The sequence below is a fragment of the Mercenaria mercenaria genome, chromosome 1 (assembly GCF_021730395.1).
Source record: "Mercenaria mercenaria strain notata chromosome 1, MADL_Memer_1, whole genome shotgun sequence".
Taxonomy (NCBI): domain Eukaryota; kingdom Metazoa; phylum Mollusca; class Bivalvia; order Venerida; family Veneridae; genus Mercenaria; species Mercenaria mercenaria.
Window position 1 is genome coordinate 23,714,030 of NC_069361.1, and position 26,335 is coordinate 23,740,364.

Sequence of the window (26,335 nt, forward strand, 5' to 3'; positions counted from 1 at the left end):
TCATAATTTTCAATGGAAAAAAATAGGTCGAATGTAAATATAATTAAATATACAAAACATTATTGCAGTGGAGGCGTTTTTTAAGAGCACTCATTACAAAATAATCATCTCACGATGTAAATGACAATATCACAATGACTCTGGATAAAACAGGTATTCCTTGTGTTTCATTGCTATTATGTCAGGAACAGGTATACCAGATACCGGAAAGGGCCTACTATATGTTTATTCTATATTACATAGAGAAATGACGTTACGCTAATGATTCTCGTTTTATTCAACTTCTTGAACTACCTCGATAGAAAGTTTAATAGTATTGAAAACTCTGCTGCACAAAATAAGGCATAGATTCAAAGACGCCAAGAGACAATCATGAGAAAAAGTCCTTGTGTTTGTCTGATAAATGATGAAATAGAAAGTCGTCAATTGTTGATATCAACCGTTTTTAATGGAATCGTAAAGTAATAAGTAATTTGCACCAAGCAACATCTGAAAATATGAGCTCGAGGTGAGCGCTTGCAGTTTCTCCTTTTCTTGGGAAAATTTATGTGTAAAACGATTCAACTTTGTCCCTTTTTACTAGTTAGATACACCACCAAGGATATCTAAAATGGACATAATGTACGATGAAGGATGCGTAGGTAGAATGATCTGAGATATGTTGTCTTCTTCAGGTAGTTCTGCTGTAAAGTATCTCTAATCATGTAATGAACACAGTGGTTATTTGCTCAGATAATCATTGCATGGATCCATATAAACCGATAAATAAACTCCGCCCCTTAGTTACTGTTGCTGCTTCACACAAGCTTCTTTCAAAATGGCAGATTCATGCACATTTGCGATGGACTCGCTAGAAAGTATTACAGATGATTTTTCTGTGAAATACTTGTCAAATTGTGAAAAAATAATGCACCAAGAAAGCTGTCAAAGGTACCTAATTATTTTACTCAAGGATATGTACATGACATTAAAATTAACTCAGAAGAAACCACGGAAAAATTTAGCGCTAAATGTTGGCGTTCACAAAGAAAGAGTTGAAAACCGTGGACACTTTCACTAGATATTGCTGGCAGGAAAATTGCTGAGTCCTTATGAAGGTGCATGATTTGGCATATATAATTATAATGTTAATTTTCTTTTAAGCAACATTTTAAAAGAGACTACGTCTTAGATTATTAAATAAATTATCTGATTAAACTATTGGGCCTACTTCTGTCGTAGGGACAGTAATTCCTGGCTAGGCTTATGTGATAAAAATATTAAAACTCCACGTGTTGTCACATATGGTGTAAGTGATTTCTTAAATCAAGATAACATTTTCATCAGATAAAGAAATTCATTAATTAGTTCAATAGCTTTTTATTAACGTTGCGTAATACCCTAGTTACTGTTCTTATTTTACAAGTATGTATTGCGCTCGCGCTGCAATTGATTGAGGACATGTCGATCGCCGCTGTGATATCAATTAAGTTAATGAATCCCATTATATTGTAATGTATATTTGTAAAATACCACGCAGTTGTCTTAAAATAAACAAGACAGTGTTTATATATGGTATGAACAATGCTAGAGGTAATTGTAGGAACTTTATGTACAGAGTCAAAAGTCACCTACGTAAAACTGACTGTTCTCAGTTTTATGACATAAACTATCCTATTCCCAAGACTGCTATGAAAAAATCTGTATTAGAAAAGATGAGATCAATGATTCAGATATCATGGCGCTCTGCTGTAAATAAAACTAACAGTATAAGAGGTGCTGGTGGAAATAAACTCCGAAATTATAAGTTGTTAAAACAGGACATATTGTAAACTGGTATACCCAGAGTGCATCGGTCTTCTTTTGCTAAGTTCAGAGCTGGAGTTGCACCTATCCGTGTAGAAACAGGTCGATACGAGGGATTGCCTATTCAGAATAGAACATGCTTATGGTGTAAGGATTGTGTTGAAGATGAGTTCCTTGTTCTTTTGCACTGCCCTTTGTATACTGAAATAAGAGCGAGTTTATTCGAAAAAGCTATATCAATAGACCCAGACTTCTATAAAATGAATGATACAGATAAATTCATCTTTTTGTTCACAAATTCAGATATTATATTCGTTGCTGTGCCAAAAGCTGCCATCCTATATTACAACGTCGACAATTATTTGCTTGTAAATAGTTTGGTTCATGACCTTGGTATCTTAAATAGAAACTGACTGAGAAAGTGTGTTGCCTCTTGAAATTGTTTCTAGGGGGATAAAGTTGAGAAAACTGTTTCTCCTTTTGTCTCCCTAGTTCCTTATTTGTAAGTTTTGGTTGCAGTCAGCAGATGTTTGAGGAAGGAAGCTCAGCTGCCAGGTTTATCTACAGTGTAAGATGTTTAATGCCCTGCAACAAGAATTTAATTGTAAATTGCACCATATAAATTTAACTTTTTAACTTTTCTAAATGATATAGATGACATTAATGTCCATTATTTGACAACATAGTATTGTCATGTGGTAGGCTCCGTCGTACCACTTTCTGTGTGACTGGGTACACTTCCAGTGATTAGCCAAATTATGTGATTTTGCAAATAACGTGTGATATAACCTGTAAAGATATATAGAATTGCATTCTAAGACATCTCCATTTTACTGATTATTTACTTTGAATACGTCTGAAGCATGTCAATAGTTATTAAGGTGTTTGGAACCGTGGCGAAATTTTAGGTTGCCTGTTTTTTTATATGGTAGACCTTTAGCTGACTCTTGACGTTTTCAACAGGCTATCTAATTCTAATGTTTTGGGAAATACCCTGTTTCTGAAATTTTGTGATATTAATACTACAATATTAAATGTTAAAGGCTGTTACTTTTGTATGAAATAAGATATAAATGACTTATATATATAATGTATTGAAATAATTAATTCTGCGATCGTCCTAATTTATAATAAATTGAGCTAATTCAAATTAAAACAGATCACAGACGAATGAGTAAAGGAAGACAGACGATACATAATGTATTATGTATGTTATTATATTATACCATGTACATTACTGACACACAGGTTTTAATCTCTATAGATTATCAGCATCACATTTGTCAGTGAGCAGATTGCTTTGTATTTATTGATTCGTTCAACGTTCAACTTTCGTCAACATACTTTTATTCAACGCTTTACTGCCTTAGGTTAATCGTTTAGGGAACAATATAAATCTTCCCCCTTCTAGCCTTTCCAGGTACCGCTCGTCAGCATTACATATTCTCTATAAGCACATCTCAACACCATTTCCACCGAAAAAAATGTTGTGTACCAAACTTATCAGAATTAATCAGTAACGGTTTCTTAGCAAAAGCTTGTGGGAAGGAATGGCTGGTTAGCAAAAAGAGATGCGTACTGAATAATCCGCGTTATTTTATTGGTCAATATAATATATTACAATTAGTTTGATTGACAGCCCGGATCCATCCATTAATTATTCACTCGCCAATAACGTAGCATGACTGGGCCTACCTCAAACTCTGTGGGAGCGCATTCATAGATTTCCAATAACTTGGTGTTTAAGTTGAGCCCAAATAAAAACGCTCAGCTTTTCTCTTTCAGTGCATCAAGGCTTTTTCCGATTACTGTTTTACAATTTCATGGATAGGAAAAACTGAATTGATCAGTGTACAATTCTGTGAAATGCAGGTTTACTGAGATTTAAAGAATACACGTGATGCTTTTACAACAAAATATGGTTGAATGTAAACGTAACCTGATGAAAAATAAATGCGTTGTTGTGGTTTGTATAGACATTTTTTGATAAAAATATTTTGTTAAACAGTCTTTACACTTATTGATAATGTCATGATAGTTTCGATACTTATACGCTTAATGACTAAATATTGCAACAAATACGCATTTAACTAAAATTACAATGTCGTATAACTTTATTCTTTATGTAGAAATATAAGTAACTTTCAAAATTGATCTTATTTTTAATAAGCATGGGTTGTGCTTATATCCTGTATGTTTATATGGATAAAATATAAAAATGGACTTTACAAGAAAAATGCAGTCGTTTTTCAAAGGCTAAGATTTTCTCTAAATTGACCCTATAATGCAATACAAAACAGTTTTGAAACATTTACATATAACAGTTTACCGGATTCATACATAGTTTCCCACATATCATTTACTAGTACTTCATACATTTATTTGATGCAAGAAAGAGTTCTCATTATTTTTTTGACGATGGAAACTAATCATTCGATGCAGATTTTTCAAATATTGCCAAATATGCAAATAAACTTTGCCACTAATACAGTGTGAGATGTACTGGTTTTAAACGTATCTACTCGTATTTAATATTTACAATATATGTATATCTTGTCTTAAATTACCAATCAGTGACTAAAATTAAAATGATGTAGAAACAAATGTCTTTAAATCAAAACTATTGATATGGTTAAAAGGTATTCAATGCTAATGTCAGCTTCATAGTTTATCCCATAAAGGTTAAACCATAGCGTTGAATAGCTCATTTAATTCTGAATAATCATTTAAAGTCAACCGAACGCATTAACAACAAATATATTTGAATCAGTCATATAACACTTGCAGTTGTTTTATACAGAAACTGCCAGAGTACTTTAACACCATGTGCTTCCCTTAGGCCGCCCAGGCAGAACCATGGAGGTAATATAGAGATGGCTATATTACCTCCATGGCAGAACACAGTCGAGAGTTAGACTTAAGCAAGAAGCATATTATGCGTAATAATGTTTCCCACTAACAGTTTGTCATTGGTTTTACAATTTCCATTACTATAGTCCAAAAAATTACCAGTTAATCACTGACAAAAAAAATGTAGTTCCGGTGTGACATGTAAGACCAGCGAAATACATAAGACTATCTGTTCTGCGCATGCGCACAGGGATGTTTTCATCAATACCGAGCATGGCCGTGAAATATGTAAGACTGAGCAGATTACAGCAGATATTTCTGATTTTGTCATCCTTTAACATAGGGACAGGTTTAGTTTCTACATGAAACAAAAGTGGAGAAACTTCTTCTATGAATACAGATATACTGAGTAGTTAATTGGTTAGTATTAATATTAATTTTGGGAATCTGACAACTGTCGGTAATCACATTAGCCGCTCAAAACAGACACTGCTCAAGTTGGTTTTAGTTATTGTGTAGGCCTAGATCTACATCAGCTGATATACTGATAGCAAAGCCAGATATTTTTCAAATTATAAATGAGAACAATTAGGAATGTTGTTGACAGGCAACCCAATACCATGTTGTACAGAAAACTGCAGATATTATGCTCCTTGGAAAGGGAAACATATAATGTCTGTGTGTACCTCCGTCCGTTCCACATTCTTGACCTAGCTATTTCTCGGCAAACACCGGTCGACTGGATGGAATTCAGTGAAGGCAGTGGCAGTGGCCAGTGAACCGTCACTGGTGCACTTGACTTAAGGTCTGCTGCACCGTTATTTTTTAAATATCTAAAATTAAAGCCTGGGTGTTAAGGCCTAAAAATTCTTTTTTGTTTCCGGTAACATGCTAATAAAATTAGGGTAGGTAGATGGGAAAAAAATTTTTTTTGGATTTTTTTTTATTAAGGGAGACTTTTCGGAAATTATTTTTGTGTCAAAAAATGAATACAAATAAGGGGGTTATGCCTTTACAGCATCAGGAAGTTGATTTCTAATATCACTGACCATGTTTAAAGTATAAAAAGTGCAGTTTGGCAACTTTTTTTCAAAAAGTTGAAAAAATTATTCTCCAAGGCCATAAAAGCATTTAAGGTCGGGCCAAAAATTTAGGGTAGGTCGGGATACCGGAAATAAACATTTTTTTACGCCTAATATGAATGAACATTATTGAAAAGGACTGAAGTAAGACAAAATGATTTTCATTGAAAAAAGATATTAATTTTGAACTTTTATATATATATATATATATATATATATATATATATATATATAGACAATGAAAAGACTCGGCACAAGATGGAAGTCTCTAAATTAAATAAATAAATTGACTTCACGTGCCTTTCCAACATTATTTAATTAACTAGTTTCGCCTATCGGCTCATCAGTGTACAGATATATGAATCAGATTTTTTATTTGCTTGATGGCGATGTTTTACTTTTTCAATGGTCTTACGTTACAGCTTTTTAATATAACTTTCTTAAACTCTCCATCCGCTTTATTCTACGTGCGTGTTTGTATGCACCGAACAAAAGGAAATATTTTTGTTTTGTTTGGTTTTGGCTGATTTAGAAAACAAACATTTTGTGTTCATGTTCTTTGGTGGCATATTTCTGCATACGATAACCAGATAAGTTACACGAAAATGTATCGAGTTTTCAAGAGCAACAGAAAAGTTTTCGCGAAAACATAAAAGCTTTTAGCGAAAACATGAAAGCTTTTCACGAAAAGAACTACAAATATTAAGTGGAAAATTTTGTGTTAGTGCCCACTCCTGCATAAGAGAACCAGATAAGTTTCGCAAAAATGGACCAAACTTTCATGAAAAACGGTAAAGTTTTCGTGAAAATAAAATGTTTTCGTGAAGAAAACATTTTATTTTCACGAAAACTTTACCGTTTTTCATGAAAGTTTGGTCCATTTCCGCGAAACTTATCCGGTTTTCTTATGTAGAAGTGGGCACTAATCACTAACGCAAATTTTTTCCACTTGATATTTGCAGTCCTTTTCGTGAAAAGCACCGTACGATCCTATAAGCAAGGATGACATCAGGAATAAATAGCCTCTTAAAAGCCTTCCACATTCAATACAATAACATCGATTAACTTAAATTATTTTTGATGACATGAAAAACTTATGTCCGTGTAGTAGCATCAGCCAAAATTCTCAGTTTTACGGAGGGAATATGGCGCACGGTTATGTAATAATACCATTTCTATTCTGTGTAAGTATACAAATAGCAGAGAGGATGATATGAAATTTGCACGGTTGCGTGTACATGTCACTCTTGCTCCGGTTGTTCAACATAAAATATTTAAATTCTACTTTAAAGATACAATTATTAGAATAAGGAAGAATCACTTGTTTATCATTTTATCTTTAAACTATATTCCAAGACAAAAGCGTCACTAATTACAGTATGTGATTTATGAAGTACACCACAAATGAATATCGGATGACTTATAACTTCTGTCTTCTTATTTTGTCGTTTGCACGTGCAAGAATATTATCGAATGAAACAGGTAAAAGCGGAGAATATGCAATTTTTCAACTGTTAACTTGAAACAAAATACACGTTTTCCACTGTTAAATTGGAACAAAATAAACGTTTTCCACTGTTAACTTGTAACAAAATGCATATTTTCTACTCTTAACTTCGAACAAAATACACCCTGACCACTGTTAACTTCGAAGAAAGTGCACATTTTCCACTGTTAACTTCGAAGAAAATGCCCGTTTTCCACTGTTAACTTGGAACAAAATGCACGTTTTCCACTGTTAATTTGGAAGAAAATGCACGTTTTCCATTGTTAACTTGGAACAAAATGAAAGTTTTCCACTGTTAACTTCGAAAAAATGCAAGTTTTCCACTGTTAATTTCTCAGAAAATGCATTTTTCCCACTATTAATGCACGTTTTCCACTGTTAACTTGGAGCAAAGTGCACGTTTTCCACTGTTAACTTCGAACAAATTCATGTTTTCCACTGTTAACTTCGAAGAAAAAGCACGTCTTCTACTGTTAACTTCGAAAAAAATGCACGTTTTCACTGCTAACTTGATAATGCATGTTTTCCACTTTTAACTGCGAAGGATTGCACGTCCTCCACTCCAACAAAATGAATGTTTTCCACTGTTATCATCGAAGAAAATGCACGTTTGCCATTGTTTACTTGAAAACAAAAATGGACATGTTTACTTCGAAGAAATTTTCGTTTTCCACTGTTGATTTGGAACAAGATCATGTTTTCTACTGTTAACTTCGAAGAAAATACACGTTTATCACTGTTAACATTGAACAAATGCACGTTTTCCACTGTTAACTTCGAACAAATACATGTTTTCCAATGATAACTTCAAAGAAAATGCACGTTTTCCATTGTTAAGTTCGAAGAAAATCACGTTTTCCATTGTTAACCTCTAACAAATTAACATTTTCCACTGTTAACTTCGAGCAAATGAACGTTTTCCACTATAAACTTGGAAAAATGAACGTTTTCCACGGTTGAATTCGAAAAAAAAGCACGTTTTTCACTCTTAACTTTGAAGAAAAATGCACGTTTTCCACTGTTAACTTCGAAGAAAATGCACGTTTCCCACTATTAACTTCGAACAGATTTACGTTATCCACTGTTAACTTCTAAGAAAAAACACGTTTTCCACTGTTAACTTCAAACAAATTGCACGTTTTCCACTGTTAACTTCGAACAAAATGCACGTTTTCCACTGTTAACTTCGAAGAAAGTTCACGTTTTCCACTGTTACGAACAAAATGCACGTTTTCCACTGTTAACTTCAAACAAATTGCACGTTTTCCATGGTTAACTTCGAAAAAAATGCACGTTTTCCACTGTTAACTTTGAAGAAAGTTCACGTTTTCCACTGTTACGAACAAAATGCACGTTTTCCACTGTTTACTTTAAAGAAAATTCACGTTTTCCACTGTTAACTTCGAAGTAAATGTGCGTTTCCCAATAGGTGAGTCCTATAGAATGCTTAACATTTTGGGTCATAGATGGGAATATAAGTATCAGCTATGTACAGTTTCATCGAACTAAACGCATTAAAACAATGTATATATTGATGTGGGAAGAAAGCAAGGTTTCGATACAAACATGCTTGATATTTGCCAGATTGTTTTTAAAAAATGTGAACCTCACACAAGTTTTCATAATGGGCGTCTATAGGAAAATTACTACTAGTATTTTGATAACATTTTTGCAAAACGGAATTTTTATATAATGCAGATTTTTATGGAACTTCTTATAGTTGTAAAAACTTATATTATGGTCTCTACTATTGTGAAATGAAATCTACAGGTCCATGTGCTAATTATTAAAGAGATCCACACTTTTCACGCAGATTTTAATACATTATTTTGAATTGCTTAACGTGTTAAACGTTTTAATATAATATGTCTTTAGAAAGAGAGTAACGTTGCAGTTTTAATAAATTTACACTGCCATTAACTTATAATCGATTTTCATTTCCGTTTAACGAGTCAAGATTTTATCATACATGTATGCGTTATATGGATAAATGACGGTACATGTACGCCATTATTTTTGATTTTAAATTATCAAATGTGAAGAACTACCTTAAATTCAAATCAATTGCGGAACATTTTTCAACTTTGGGTTAAGTTTTGCATGCAAGTTGTTATCATTGCCATAAGGTTTTCTTTAAACTAGTAATAAAATAGATCGGTTACATAAGACTTGCCGTGTTATGGTCGAGCGCGTTGTCTTGTTGAACAATTTAGCTGTTGTTGTTTCGTGCCTTAGCGGCTGGGAAAGTTTTTACTTTTCCTTTAGTTTTCGTCTTTATCTCATATCTTTTTAAGGAGGCTCCGGACCATAGACAAAAAAACCCCAAAATTACAGCACATAAATGAAATTTTATTTTCGGAAAACGCAGACATTTTTTTTGCATTATGTCGGACTGTAATTGTTACGAAGCGCATCCCATAGCGGTACTATCAATTTCCATAGAAAAGTTAGTCATTCCGATATAATTCAGGTGAAAATGGTCTGAATTTGCTGTTTTCCATACATGTGTAAAGAAAATCCTGTTCGGAGCTGCGAATTGAGAGCTCAAAAGTACCTGTTAGTTTGCATATCTAATCACATATCATTTTTTTCTCGACGGTGAAAAGCTTTTATTCTGTTATATCTCATTCTTTAATGTATGTTCTTTAAATCAATTAAATATACTTTTTAAAACAAGGCTTCTGAATAGAACATTTAACTCTTTTTGTCTTTTTAGGGGCAGGGGCAGGGTCTAAACCATTCGAAAATATTTTATGAAGTAATCTAACGCATCAATGACGTCTTACGTCTCGTTGAAATGTGCTTTATGAAAATGTGTCAAATAGCTGTGGGTATTTAAGGTAATTTTAACATTACTGAGGATGTTTGTATAATGTTTCCCTCAGATACACACTGGATAATGATCATATAGATACAGGAACAGCTTTTTATTTAGTTTCGTGTCTATTTGTACAAGTATGATCTATTACAGTTGACGAACTGTTTGTGATGAATACTTCAACTGATTGTTTTAAATGAAAATTATCTACAAGATTGAACCAGGTTCTATTAACTTAGATAAACTGCTATCATAGTCAAACTCGCGTTCATTGTTTGTGCTTTTTGGAGGCCACGGTTTTGGAATGTAGCTTTAACTGTTGGGTATTCACCCTTGTTGTAATAGTTAAAGAACCTATACGAGTGCGTTATCGAAAATATCATGGCGTTGGGTGAAATCTCGGGTTTTTCCGCAAAGATATTAATCTCGGTCAAAGACCATGGAAGTTGACTGGATACCAAAAGACAAGAAACTAAGAGTAACAATAAAAAGTAATTTTTAAAGTGTTTTTTTTTTTATCTATTTTGGGAGGAGGGTGTAATCTGTGTGGGGCACGCGGTGATGACAGGATACTAAGATGCAGTATGAAATAAAAAAAAAATAGGTGTAGGGGGCGGATGAGTTAATGTGAGTAGGATAGGCGGGATGCTAAAGAAGATCAAGAAACACAATAAACTAAAAGAGAAAAAATTTCTTTTATGCGGTGGGGTAATTTGGTTAGAGTGAATGGATACTATACCACGTACGAATATGTAAGTTTAATATAGATACAGATCGATCTAAGTATATCTTTATGTTTTCAAAAGTCTTAGTAACGTTTACAGCTTTTTAATCGATTAACTTCCCACATTTTCTACGTGCGTATTTGTTTGCCCCGAAAAAAGGAAATATGAATGTTTCATTTTTTGGTTTGTTTGATTTAGGTTGATATTGAAAATAAATATTTAAAAAAAAATGTATAGGCTTTTTACACCTGTAATTGTGATTGCATTTCTTAGTTTAAACATTAAAAAGGAATGGCTGGATGTACAGTGTTGGCAGTGAAATGGACCTTGTGGGTTTGTAGTTTATCTGTCGCATTAGTTTTGCTTAAAGTTCTTAATCTTTTCGTTAGTATCGGAATGAAATAGGTAAACATATATTTAGAAATGTCTTAACGCTAACATGTATAAAGATGTAGGTATTTGAATAAGAACATTTGGTGGGTTTTCTCTTTTTGAAATTAGGGTGTGGAGATTTATGCGGGTTTTCTATGATAGATATAACACTACGACGTTCTGATTATATCTCTATTCAAACTCTGATCATAAACAATACATACGGATATGACGTCGGAGACGTCACGTAGAAAATGGCGTCAAAGTATATATCGCGTTAGCGTCAATCATGACACTATAAATTCCCGATAATGGGGGCCTCAAAATGAATACTTACTATGAAATGTAATGATTGAATTATTTAAAAAAAAACGCAGTTAATAGTAATGTAGCATGCATTTCCACTACCGTCCATGAACAGGCTCAATCAAACCAAGCCTGCAACATTTTCGTTTTTGTTGTGTTGAGCGACCTGTGGAGTTTCCACTTTTTCTATTTAATTACTTGAATAACAAAAACTGCGAAATGCCTTCAAATAACTTTAAAGTGTCTTTGCAGTCCATTTCTGGCATATAGCACAAATAAAAATTGACTGAAATCTCATGTTAAGGTATACTTATTTCGCGTCCTTGAATAAATATCACTAATGAAAATCTCTAAATTTTACAAATTGTCACTCGAAACAGTCTTTATTTCAGAATTATCTCATTGTGAAATATCACTATCTTTAAAAAATGTTTGAATGCACTAAGGAGTGTCTATTGATTGTCTCTCATTAATCTCGAGTGGATATACTTTTACTATTGGTCTGGTAGTGGGCCCATCACTGGTACGGATCTTCGCTGCTCGCACACCCCCATCTCCGCCAGGAATAATTTCCTCAACAACTGCGAGTTTCCACCGTAATCTGGGAACGTCATCGTGCACCTGCACAACGTTGCCTGCTCGTATCGTCTGCTGATTGCTGCCGGTTTGCGTATGACGTTCTCGTAATGACGTCAGATAGTCGTTTCTCCATCTCGACCAGAACCTCTGAAGTAGCTCCTGCTGGATTCGAACCCTTTTCGACATGTTTTGTATTGAACATCGTTGTATGGTAGCGTTGTGAGTCGTCGACCATGGAGTAAATGTGCTGGTGTTAGTGGCTCGGGTTCTAACGTGTCGGACGTGATGTAGGTTAGAGGTCTATCGTTGAGAACGGCTACAACTTCGGTCAGCACTGTCTGGAGGGTTTCGAACTTGACGAATGAACGGCCAAGTGTCTTTTTAGGCTGGTCTTCACCAATCCGATCGTTCTCTCCTACCAGCCGCCGAACCAAGGAGCTCTACTGGGTTTGCAATGCCACTCAATACCTCTCTTGCTAAGCTGGTCTCGCATGGTCTGGGATTCGAACAACTGTTTCAAACTGTTGGACGCTGCGTGGTAAGTACTAGCGTTGTCTGATATGATGACATATGGTAGGGATCTTCTGCTTATAAATCGTCGGAAGGCTTGCAGAAATGATTCAAGTGTCAAATCGTGTACAACTTCAAGATGGACCGCCCGTGTCGACGCACAAGTAAAAAGACACATTTAAGCCTTGGACTCTTTACTGGACTCCGTGCGGACGTAAAGTGCTCAGCTGTAGTCGACCCCGGTGACTGAAAATGGTGGTAAATCGTCGACTCGACACTTCGGTAACGGTGATGGATACGGTGTAAGGTAAGGCTTGGAGCTGACTTTACGGCAGGTAACACATGTTGTTCTGAGTAGTGACTTCACAGCCTGGTGTATTTTGGGGATCCAAAACCTCTGACGTAACTGGCATATAGTAGCGTGCATGCCGGAATGAAGTTGAGTTTCATGAGCATCTAGTAACATCAACCTTGTGAGTGGATGCTTTGCCGGTAAAGGTATAGGACATTTCGTGTTCTCGTCTAGTGGGGCGTGGTATATGCGACCTCTACATCTAATAATACCGGATTGATCCAAGTAAAGTCTAAGTTGCCGTGCAATCGGTAGTCTTGATTTCTTGTAACGTAAGTTCTGGATTTCTTCACTGTATGAATACTGTTGACAGTGTAGTATCCATGAAATCTCAACTGCAGATAACTCTTGTGTTGTCAGTGAACCAGTATGTCTTGACTGGATGTCGGATCTACAGTTGCAGATAAATCTGCGTACGTATGCCGTAACTCTAAGTAGTTTACGTATGTGACTGTATCTCTGAATGTCTATGGCTGCTTGAACATTTGCCACTGTATGGGTACTATATTTATCTTTGACAGGGTTTGTCGTTGCCATGGTTTTTGCCATCATTGTTAAAACCTTTGTGTCTGATTTCCAGGTAGGCCACTGGTCTTCATTGGTGATCCATGTAGGTCCTGTAAACCACAATATCTTTTCTTGAAATTTTGTAGCCGGTATGCCCCTGATTAGAAGATCTGCTGAATTCTAGTGCGTGGGACAATATCGCCATGTTGCATTTCCGGTTATTTTTTTGATCTCCGTTACACGTGCTCTAACGAATCTGTTGGTTGCTTCTTTAGATCCGAGCCAATGTAAGACAATCTGGCTGTCGGACCAGTAATATGTCTTCTGCTGTATACTTTCCAAAGTTTGACGAAGATGTTGTGACATCCGTGCTCCTGTAATAGCTGCCATCAGTTCGAGTTTGGGCAAAGTAAGTTGTTTAAGCGGAGCAACTCGGTTCTTCGTCATTATCAGCATTGACTGGTTTCCTTTACATATGTATGCTGTACTCCCGTGTGCCTGGGAGCTAGAGTCCACGAAGATATGTAGATGGTAAGTGTCGTCTGCTACTATGCTTTTTTTCGTCTGCACAAATGAAATACTATCTGGGAATCTTTACCTGTGTTGCACTATTTAAATCTGATGCTATGGTAATCCACTTCTGTTGTAATTCTGTTGGAAGTGATGTATCCCAGTCATACTTCTGCTTCCATATTTCTTGCAGAAATATCTTTGCCTTGACCGTCACAGGGCTAAGCAGACCAAGCGGGTCGTAGATTCGGGATGTATTTTGCAAAATTAAGCGTTTTGTCGTCATAGTCGGGATTCTGTCTATTTTTTTTTCTGGATACGATAGAATATCTGAGTCTGGTTCCCATCTCATGCAGAATAATTTCGTAACTTTGTCTTGATCGAGTATGTTTAGATGCATAGCTGCTTGTCGTAGTATCTGACTGTCAGAAGTCCATGACCGCTTGTGACATCATCTCTCTTGATTTACGGAAATATCGAAAAATGTCGGTTTCTTGTTCAAAACTTGATAGAAAGTTGTCTACGTACAAATCGTTTCTTAAACTGTTGCTGACCCATTGGTGTTGGTTGATTTCTATGTGTTTCAAGAGTGTGGCATTCAGTATAAATGATGAACACACAGCACCGAAGAGAACCGATTTGAAACGGTAGGTTTTCAGCGAATTATCTGGGTCACTTGGGTCGGATAACCACATGAACCTTGTAACATCACGGTCATTCTCATGAAGGCCAGTATGAAGAAAGGCTTTTTCGATGTCTGTTACAACTGCAAATTTCTTGAGTCGGAATCGGACCAATATGGCTGTTAAGTCATTCACTTCCTGTGGCGTTGCCAAGAGACATTCGTTGAGACTCGGTGATTACGCGACATGCGACAGCTACAATCGAACACGATGCGTATCGGTGTAGTAGACGAGTCCTTTTTCACTGAATGGTGCGGAATGTAATGGATTCTATTGTCTGATAGTAACTGATTTGAATTTTCTGGATTAATTTGTTTTGGGTTGCTTGGTAACCGTTGCTCTGGTACCTCTTCTATGAATCATCTGCGTTCTTGCTCTTTAATAATTTTTTCCATACTGTTCCAGAGATGCTGGTTCCTGGCGTAACCTGTGATCTAAATTCTGAGTTCGACGTAAGACTGTTTCATAGTTTGTCGGTAGCTCTGTTTCCAAGGTAACTTGGCGACGTACCTTTCACCGGCATACGTGATTGACTGTTATTGGTACATTTGTACTTTTTCATATAGCCTTTCTCTTCTTGTTCAATTTCAATTTCAAGGTCGATGTCTCGCGCTAAGGAAGTTATAACGTTCAGGGTAAATTCTGTCACATGATTTCCTGCTGCTGGTGCTCGGACTGGACCGGAAAGAAGATATCCAATGCTGTGGGACCTGAACCTCGAATAACTTTATCTTCCACGATTTTCCAGTAGCAATCTGCACCGATCAAGAGTTCAACTTCAAAGCTAATATCATCAGTAACCGGATGCGCCAATCGAAGTCCTTTGAGGTAGGGTAACTGTGTAACTTTGTGACTGTAGTTTTGTAAGGGAACTGCTATGGTCGGGACTATGAGCACATTCACTGGAACTTTACTTCCGGATGTGGTTACTATGGAAACGGTGGCTGTTACTAAGTGACGAGCTTGGTTACTCTGACTTCCAAATGAGGCTAGAAAAATAATGTCTGTTCAAGTACGAGTAATGTTTAATTTCTCAGCTGAGCTGTGCGTAATGAATGATCTTTGCGAACCTTCATCAAACAAAAAATTCGTATCTACCGTCTGGTTACCTGAAGTGACTGGAACTATCGCCGTCTTCATCAGTACACGTGAGGAATCTGCACAGATGTAGAGGTCAGTACTGAAGTAGAACTGGAATCATCGTTATAGATATAGAGAGTTGCAGAGTTTTTTTTTTGTATTATGAGCGTTTTCTGCACTTTGGCCGGAATTGTTAACAGTTTTACATATACTTGTGTGGTGTTTTTGGTGACAATTTCTGCATCTATTACTGGATTTGCACTTGGAAACAGAATAAGATCCCAAACAACTGAAGCATAGGCGTTTGGTCTTCACAATAGCTATTCTAGATTCATAGTCTTTGCTTGCGTTACAGTTGTGGGCCTGGCTGGAACAGAAAACACATACCTTTGCATCAGCTTTGCTGCCTTGTCCTACCTGGGGTTGTGCGTTGCCTTGTCGTCTTGACTGTCGATTATTTAAGGTACCAGAACCGGAATTCGTTAAAAGTGACATCGCCGGCCTTTCATAGTCAAGAACGTCGGTGAACTGTCTGGCTTCCATAATGGTGAGTTCCTCGGCGATCGCTTTGCATAATTCTTGCAGTTGAATTTTCTTCCCCTTGTATTCTATAGCAAGATTCTTTCGTATTTCGGTAGGCAATTTGTCAAATATCACAGGTAGAAGCAGTGTTCCATAACTTTCCTGACCTTCACCAAGAGATTCAAGACCCCGGGTGTAATTTTCAAGTTTGTCATAAGAACTTTGTAAACTTTGGAGGGTGTTATTGGGTGCAGGAAGTTGTAGTAAGGCTTGCATATACGAATGTGTAATCTTATGCACCTGACCGAAACGTTCCTGAAGCAAGTCTATTGCCTTTGCATAATTAGCGTTGGTGAGTGCCTTCTAGCTGGCACCTGAGGTAATTAAATTTTTGTACATCGGTAAGACTCGGGTTTGTATGCACAGTAGAGTTAAATGAGTCCCAGAATGTTTGCCAGTGTAAAAACTTACCATCGAACGTCGGCAATGATAATTTCGGAAGTCTGTGGAAATTAGACGAATGCGTACAAAATGAACTGACCTGTGAATCCATTCCTGCTGGCTGAATGTTGTTGACAAATGACGATTCTTCTAGTCTTGGCTGGATACTCGAAGCATTCTCCACAGGCTTGTCACGATCTCCGTCAGAGTGTTTCTAACGATCTGTAGTCTTCCCCTTCCGAGTTTAACTGTAAGCACGTAATTCTCAATCTTGATTTCAGTTATTGTCACTGTATATTCCTGACTGCTTACGATTTCCTCCTCGATTTCAGCAATTTCAGTCTGCTCCAATATCTTGTCATTCAGCGACTCTAGCGTCTCTGATTTCATCGTGATGGAGTCAAGAATAACGTGGAACTCTACCAGTGTTGCGTTTTCCTTCTAGCGTTCAATCTTCTCCAGCTGATTTTCTATGAATTTGCGTTGACCGTCTCTAATTGTACGCAGTTTGTCGAGCCTCGTTATGTTTTTGTCAACAGCACCAAAAATGTGGAGATTTATGCGGGTTTTCTATGATAGATATAACAGCTACTACGTTCTGATTATATCTCTATTCAAACTCTGATCATAATCAATACATACGGATATGACGTCGCAGACGTCACGTAGAAAATGGCGTCAAAGTGCATTAATGTGAATCATTATACTATGAATTCCCGACATAGGGATTTCACTGTGTAAAGACTACAGGTGAAACTAGCTTCGAGGCTATCTGTTTTAACATCCACTTGCCTTAAGCAGCAAGTCAGTTTAGAGCATTAGTAGTAATCTGTGTCCCTCTTTTGACTTGCTGCTTAGTACAGTTTACACTTTATTTCACTTGTCCATACTGCTAAATTTCCGTATTTTTGCTCTAGATTTGGGACATTATTTTTGTTTAAGACAGAAATAGCTAATAACTTAAAATGATCTTTAAAAGGACTAAGAATGCCTGTCTGTACGGGTTTAAATTGCTTCATGGGCGGCTGTCTTCTTTGAATGAGGCTGCTCGTGTTGGACTTCTACCCTTTCATGATCGTTACCTTGGTTAGACAATTTTGATATTTAACTGTTTCAATTTCGGATCAAAAGGCCCAGTTAACATTGAAAAATGGCCTTTCGTGCAAATTACTAAAATTAATATTACAAACAGTCGCTCAAAATTATAAAATTATTTTTTTGGAAAACGCGGATATTTAAGAAATAATAAGTATCGGTAGAATAACTCAAGTTTGGATTTCTTATGCATATAAATATATCACGAAGGCCGAAGAACGCATAAGAACGACAAACGAGAGTTATTCTACGATAAGCCTTATTTAGATACTTATTATTTCGATTTTAACACGACTTACTTCAAATAACGTTAGATAAAAACCAGAGGAGTATTTTCATCAAACGTAAATTACAACTGCGTGATACGCCGCAGCATTTAGCTAAAACACGGTGCGCTCAGCATAATTCAAGGTCAGTTTATTGCAGGATAACCCGAGATAGAGTTTGCTCTACAAGTATATAAGTTATTAGCTGGTCGTGTTAGAATCTTTTATATTTTCCGCCTGTTAATGTTACGAAGAGCGCACCCTAGCGGTTCCTGCATATCTAATCGGAAAATTAGTTATTCCGCTATAATTCAGATGAAAATTGACCGAATTTGAAGTTTTTCACACATGTGTAAAACATTTTGGAAGTTGCAAAATATTCACAAATTGACTTTATAACTATATTAAAAACGATTATTTCAAAAATTCGTCAGGACGGAGCGGTGAAATAAGAGCTCAGAAGTATAAGTTACTTTGCATATAACTCATGACATATCATTTTTTCGCGACGGTGAAAAGTTTTCATTTTCTCTTTAATGTTATAGAAATAACACATTCAAGTTTAACTTCTCTATACTTGTACACTACACTGATACGCTTATATGAATGTAATTAATTCCCATAGACACGACCAAGATTTTAACCTCTATGATAAATAAAAACCGAAAATAATCACAGTGAATGTAACTTCAAAAGTCATATCATTTTTAAATACGTATTATTTGCATTTTAAGCACCATTTCCTTTTGATGGACCAGTATTTTAAAACATGTTTTCAAATGAAAGCGTTAAATCCCTGCCACAGTCTTAAAATCGAAACAAACCATTTCGACATGCTTTTTTTCTACATCATTGTTCTTCGTATCAGTTTTACTACATGAATAAAATGATAAACGATCTAAAAAGTTGTTCATGTTATAACTGAGAGGAGTGCCTTTGTTTAAAATACTAAAAAGATAATGACCATAACATAGATGCCATTTTTGAATTAACAACTAATGACATAAAGCATTTTTTTCACCGTTTAGAAAAGCTTGAAAGGGGTACATCTTCAAGTTAGTTGTTTATATGTTTAAAATTCTTCGTTGAATGTAGATTTATGCACCAACAAGTTCTAAATATAAGTTAAATATTTTTAAAACTAGTTGATATCTCACCTTAAAATCGACAATAAATGATTATGATTATGCTTTTCGCAGTAAACAATTCTGACTTTTTTTAATATACTGCACTGATCAATTTAATAAAAGCAAGTAAAAAAGGTATTTGGGTAACCCTTCGGTGTACGCCTTATTAATCACATAATATATACTTAATATAGCCTGTCGGGGGCGGGGTGGTGGTGGGGGCAAGTGAGCGTGTAATTTTATATGATTCGATATTGACTCTTGATGGAATGATTTTAAAAACAATAACGTTTTCTGTCTAATGGTCACGGTTAACGCGGCCGTTGAAATAACACCCGCTTACTGGTCACAAGTATTTATCTTATGAAAATTAACGACTGTAGGCCAACGTGTTGCTTAGTTAATGAGCGTGAGCCGTTTTCAGCCTCACCTTGACCTATGACCGAATGGTTCTTCCCCCAACCCCCTCCTCCACTCCACAAGCAATCTTCCAGGGAAGATATAGGGTTGTAGTCCATAGTCTTCTTTAATTACTGTGCAGAAACAGTTTTCAGTTTCAAGGTCATGGGCTCTACCGCCTTGACCTTTGACCTACTGAGCCCCTAACATAATAGAGTTCATTTCCTGACAACACGCAACTATCCTATAAAGTTCGACAATCGTGAGACCAAGCATTCTCTAATTATTTAGTTATTAGAAACCAAATAGTCTTCCGAATGATCGACAGGTTGGCCGACCGATCGACAATGAGCAAAACAGTATTCATGTTGTTACACTTTTCTTTGAAGGAGAGAATGAAAATATAAGATGGTTCATAAAATCTATACATATAATATACAAAAGATCCTTCGGAAGCATATAATGCAATCAAGCAAAATAATAGATAAGGTTGAACTGGGGTGGCTGCTCGTCAGAGGTAATTAAGCGTGCAAAACCTCTCAGGTCTGAGCAAATTTCTAAAACAGAGATATCGAATGGACTCCGTGAACCCTAAAAACCAGAAAATATAAAAGCACTGAGTCCAAGTACGGGGAAATGTTTACGGCACCAACTCAGCATTGGCTGCTGTTTCGATGTTTGTTAATTTTATTTAAAGCTCCTTTGGAGGCTCAGAATGTCCCTAAGCAAAATATAAAATATCAGACACTGATTTAATGAGTCTGTTTACCTCCTCACATATACCCTAGCCACGGCATACTCATATACCTAGCTACGGCATACTAATACTATACATCTAACTAGATTAAACATAAAATTGCTTTGACTACATCAATTTATACCAAGCTGTATTTTTATGAGGGCACAAAGTTGCTTGTAGAAACATGATGTACACTGTTCTAAATACATAATTTGATAAAGTTAAGGTTTGTTTCAAGAAGGGCAAGGTAACAATTACTTACTCTATGTCCATTTTTTTTAAATTTAAGCATGACATAAGAGACAATTGTACAGTGTTTTAATCAGAACTTAATATTATACAATTATTGACTCTTGAGCCATTGGATATGATGTGATATTAAGCGGATGATGGCAATATTGACCGAGGCGATAGCTCAAGAGGCAATAACTGTTTTATTATATGGGTTCAGGTTTATAAATAAGTAAAAATTATTTGTTCCAACATATTTAATATTTGAAAGTAACAATAACTGTGTGAAAACTTTGATTAAAGATTAATTAAATGGAGACACTTAATTTCCTGGAATCATTAAGTGTGTATACAGTTTCTTAAGTTATCGCTGAAATATATTGTAGTTGATTGTAACCTGGGCATCTGGTCAGTTATCATTGGTTGGAGTAACACCTGTAGCTGCTTTTCCCCACTGTTCATATTGTAACTAGAGCTACATGTCAGTTCAACTTCCATTCTGTTTTTAGAAAGTAATGTTTAATGGGGGAAACCCAATAACCATTAAACTTAAAATATATTTTGAAAGATGATGAGCGGTTTCGCCCGATGGAATTCAGGTTATTTTTAGAACATATAATAAAAACAATTTACTGTGTCCTCTCCTCCGGTGTATTTCATATAAACTGATCTAAAATTTGGATTCTAGGACAATGTCCAACACCAAAAACATTTATATTTATTATAGATATAGAAAACCATTAGATAAAAAATCCATTATGTCAATAACAAAAAATGTATGCTATATTTCTTTTATTACATTATAACAGAATAGTCCTTACAACATCCTCCTACAGAGTTTATAGATAATTAGCTTCAGAATGAAGGGCTGTCATTTTTTACCAGATTTTATTAGAAAAAGTTACTCTAAATGTTTCAGGGTTAAGCTCCCCAGTCGTGCCACCGACCACTCCAAAGCCGAGTTCCACTGAATGTGTTTATTTGTTCGTTTAGTCCTTGTGTGATTGCTTTGCCTTTGTGCATATATGTGCGCGCGTGTGTGGTTGATGCTATGGGTTGCGGTTGTGGAAGCGTGGTATTTGTCCTTGTTTTTTCTCATTAAATGTTGTATCATTCTGTTTTTCAGATGTTGTCTGGTATATTAGTTTGCATGTCGCTATTGCTCATACACAGCTCTGTGACAAACATTGGACCGTTAATGAAATGGACGGGCAGCTTAACAAATCAAGTAAATGTTTTCACTAAAACACTTCCCTTACCAAACTTGCACAGCATACATGCGTAAGTTAATGAAATGGTTATTTCCTGCAAAAAAAGCTTTTTGAAATTCACAATATAAGTTTGTTCTTCCTCATTTGTCCGTAAATTTTTAAGATTTAAATGCCAAGGTGGACTTTCTTTACCAAGTTTTAAGACAGAAATCATGGTAATTAGTGATAATTTCTTTATAACTTATCTTGAATTATGTATGACATCATTTCTGTAAGTCATTTGAATCAGACGCCCTGTATACATGTAAATAAATCTATATAGATAAGGCTGATTTTAATAAGTATCAAGTTAGCGAAGTGTTAAACCAACAATAGATATCATATGGAACACTGTATTATTTAGTTTTGACGCTACTTATGAAACAATCAATAGTTATTCCTTTCCACTGCCTTGCAGCGTTTTATTTTATTCTGTTATTACAAAATAACAAGTAAGATTGGTAGTTTCCATGGACGTATTGAGCACATCAAAAACATTCAACTAAAGCATGCCACTCACAAATAGCAACTGTAGAGGAAAGACAAAACTGACAATGCATTTCATATACCCTCAGCAATATACGTTAAGTTATATGAAAACGATATAAGAATTGTGGGAGGGGGTTGCGGGTACAAAAGCTGTGCAAAATGGGTTTGTTAAAAGTGGGGAAAGGGAAAGCAACACAACACAAATTATATCAACATACAAGACAACATACACAACCTTTCTGAACGCTGTAAAACCACTATAAAGGGAACTGAGAATTTAAATGCGTTAAAACAACATACCTTATACTTTATTAAGCTTTGAATATCCAATTTGGACGGGTTTGTTTCATCCTAGGTCCGCTTATTTCATTAAAGACTGAAATTGACATAATGCACTACATAAATTTATTCAATATGAGTCATTTCAGTCACTCATAGAAAATAATAAAAACAATTTTACAACGAATAAAACGTCAATGTTTGCAGAGTAAGATTTGCGGTGACGTTCTGTAAGATTATACAAGATAAAACATAGCATAACTTGTTCGTACAAATGAAGCCGTACTAAATGGAATAACCTTTAAATGTATGTCATTAGAAAATCTATATTTTTTCAGAGCTTAATAGACATTAAAGTTGCAAATGAAATATATACCAGCAACAGGACGTTTAGAATACTCTGGTATAATCCGCCACCATTTATCAAAGCACATCGCAAGTACGCAATGAGTTGTGGATTTCAAACATGTAAATACAGGAATTGTGAAATGAGTTATGATAGAACATATGCAAACAGAAGCCACGCAGTTATATTTGATGGCCGATTTATGCCACCAAATCTCAATTTTACACGTCCTGACGGGCAAATTTGGATTTTTGCAGCTCACGAGTCCCCACTTACATACGGTTCTGGTGGGAATTGGTGGTATAGAAATAAACAATATATATTTAACTGGACAATGACATATGACAAGGACAACACAGACATATTTCTACCATACGGAGAAATACTAAAACGCGAATTCGAGATGAGGAGGGACTTCAAGTCTATAGCCCTTAATAAAAGTAAGACACTTTTGATGATAGCGTCGCACTGCCAAACCCATTCAAAACGGCAAGAGTATGTAAACAAACTGAAGAGATATATAGATGTCGATGTTTTGGGACAATGTGGTAAACGGTGGAATTGTGGAATTCGCTTCAGACATGAAGAAAAGTGCTTTCAACTTTTGAATACATCTTACAAGTTTTATTTAGCATTTGAGAATGCTTTATGTCATCAATATTTCACTGAAAAGTTTTATGAAAATTTCAATTATGATATAATTATGTTGACACGTGGCGGTACTAAGAACGAATCGAAGACTCTATATCCTGAAGGAACATACATAGCAACAGAACATTTCAAGTCAATCAAGGATCTTGGAACCTACCTGAAAAATCTTAGCGTCGACGAATATGTTGAACTGCTAAAACAAAAGAGTCAGTTTTATTTTCCTGGTTATAAAAAAGTTTATCAAAGAGCATTGTGTGACATATGTGAAAGAATGAATTACCAAAGCAAATATTCAAAAACTATTCAAAACATTAAAGAGTGGGCATACGGATCTCAGCCTTGCCTTCAACGGAAACAAGTAACAGATATTTGAACAACTGAGGCATGGAACTTGTTGACTTGTGTATTGCTGCAACCCTTTTAATTTCAAATGGTAGAATCTGGCAAAAGTACGTGTTTCAATACAGTGGTACTATTGTTACTGATTATTCTATACTGTACCTAGCAAAGTGTGTTATACTTTCATACTGATGATTGCATTCCTTATCTTAGTGACCATGCTTAATTGTCTTTGGAATTATTTGCTAGATCCAAAACCATTAACCATGACACTATTTTGAAAAACATGCCCATTTCATGGAAAAGGGCTGACACGTCTAGTTTGGACTTTGAAATTCCGCTTACCTCTGTGAATGTATAGAACAAAAATTATGCAAAATAGGCTGGTCATTTTAACTTTTGGTGTTGAACTAATTCCGACATATACATTTTTGGTATGAAATAAGTAGTATGTAAGGAAGTAAAATATAGAAAAAAGGTCCTCAAATATATCAAAACATATTTTTGAGATATTGCATGTGGAATTTTTCTGAAGTAACGTCTACATTTAATACATATTGTAGCCATTACTGTGGACCATATGCTGTATTTTTCTTCTCCTGGTAAACTACAGCATGAATGTGTTCTTTGAATATCAATGAAAACAGATATTTTAAGATCTCTAGCACTTACTCGTAGCTTACCTTTCGTATGTTACCACCTTTGTCAGCGTTTAGGTGTCGAAATTCAGAAAATAGGTGTCAAAATTCAGAACAGAATTTCTTCTAACCAAATTTATACATATATATTTCTAAAACAGACTCGTTTGTAGCGGAGTTAAAAGGTTTAAACACCAAACCTGTGTATCGCAAAATCAGAAACAAGAACAAAAAAAAAACATTCGTAGGGCATTCGTGAAACAAAAAATGTATTCACATTATTACTGCAGATGGGCGGGGTATTTGATAATATCAATATTTGCCCGAAATTCATAAACAGTTACGACAATCATTTATGCTTCTTGAACTGCTTTATTATGCAATACATGCATGTGAATGAAGAAATGATACTAAAATTTTGTTTAATCTTACTGCAGATAAATTTGCCATACTTTGTTAACTAATAATCTAAAAGAAGACGCCATCAATTTTTTTTCAGAGTTCATCCCTTTTCAAGTACAAAACATGTATAAGTGTTGCTGCAAGCAAATGTTAAACACGTTGAAGAATCGATTATTAGTAAATTAGATTATAATATGTTCGAGAATAACCCTTCTGAATATTGAAAATCGGTAACAGACCTGAAAGAGGGAGACTATGCATTTTTGTAAAATACCTGAAGGCACCTGGGTAACACATTAGTTTCATTTTAATGCAAGACTCTTTTACAAAATGTAAAGTCAAGAACAATTCTTTCAAAGTTATACTTCGAACTTGCACAGAAGGAAATCTAAGATTTAATTAGCTCATTAAAAATTAAAAGTTTGCTTGTCTTAACCCAATAAGAAATGAAATGATGAAGTCTGGGCAAGCTTCGTTATATTCTTGCTTACAGAAATTTATTGGTAAGATAATTTCTTCGAGTGTTTATCCATCTGCATGGAAAATAGGTTATATATAATCTTTATTTAAAGGCGGTGATCAACATGATCTTAATAACTATAGAGCTAATTCAGTTATGACATGTACGTTTAAAGTTGTTGGTAGTGTTTTAAATAGTACGCTGTCCGCATTTATCAATCTATCTTTGTTTACTGCTTTGTGATGTATGTTACTGCTTAACTGCCCTTTCGGGTATTAGCAGATGCGCAGTCAGTGCAAGAGATAGATTTTTACAAAAGTATTGACAGTGAGATGTCAAAGTGAGAAAGTGAGACTGAAAACTGTAAAAAGTGTTAGATATACAGACAAGAGTAGTAAAATCAGGTTAAATACGCACTTTGCAACAACTCATTGCATGTATCATGGATTAATGTTGCCTTAAAAGATTCAAGCGTAGGCAGGAAAACAATGTCAGATGGAGGGTTGCTCCATAAGACCAGAGTACTTGGGAAAAATGTAATAATTGGAAACTGTGTGGATTTGTTTAGGTTAGGGTGTGTGTGTATGTGTGTGAAAGTCGGTCATCTTGGTTTCCTAAAATATGCTGGGACAGCTACCAGTGAATGGACAATTTTGTGAACCCATTATCAATTTTACATCATTTCGTTTGTTCTGCAAAGATCTTAAACCGAGAGAATTTTGTATACCTGAGACACTTTCATATATTGAGTAGTTCTTGTGTATCCATCTGATTGCTCTTCTTTGTACCATTTCCATCTTATTGGTATTAAGTTTAGTGTAGGGTGACCAGACTGAGGATGAGTATTCTGCCTGAGGACTGACAAGTCTTTTGTATGCTATTTCTTTAATCTTCTTGTTTTTAGTTTGGATGTTACGTTTTATGAAACCAAGTGTTCTGTTTGCTGTTATGCAGATTTTGTTTATATGAGTGTCAAAAGAGAGATCGATTGTTTA

General features: G+C 35.4%; 3 protein-coding genes across 3 annotated transcripts; 1 reads left to right on the plus strand and 2 right to left on the minus strand.

The window, feature by feature from the left end:
* On the plus strand, nt 1-25,329 carry LOC123545725 (alpha-(1,3)-fucosyltransferase C-like). Its single transcript, XM_045332035.2, has 3 exons — nt 1-153; nt 21,613-21,714; nt 22,843-25,329. The coding sequence occupies exons 2-3, from the start codon at nt 21,613-21,615 to the stop codon at nt 23,872-23,874; spliced, it is 1,134 nt and encodes a 377-aa protein (XP_045187970.2). The 5' UTR covers nt 1-153; the 3' UTR covers nt 23,875-25,329.
* On the minus strand, nt 12,758-13,435 carry LOC128553848 (uncharacterized). Its single transcript, XM_053535305.1, has one exon. It carries the CDS (start codon nt 13,433-13,435, stop codon nt 12,758-12,760), a length of 678 nt encoding a protein of 225 aa, XP_053391280.1.
* On the minus strand, nt 13,574-14,189 carry LOC128554561 (uncharacterized). The gene is made up of 2 exons (XM_053536115.1): nt 13,992-14,189; nt 13,574-13,957 (listed from the first exon to the last, which is right to left on the minus strand). Exons 1-2 carry the CDS (start codon nt 14,187-14,189, stop codon nt 13,574-13,576), a joined length of 582 nt encoding a protein of 193 aa, XP_053392090.1.
* Nucleotides 25,330-26,335: the final 1,006 nt, after the last annotated feature.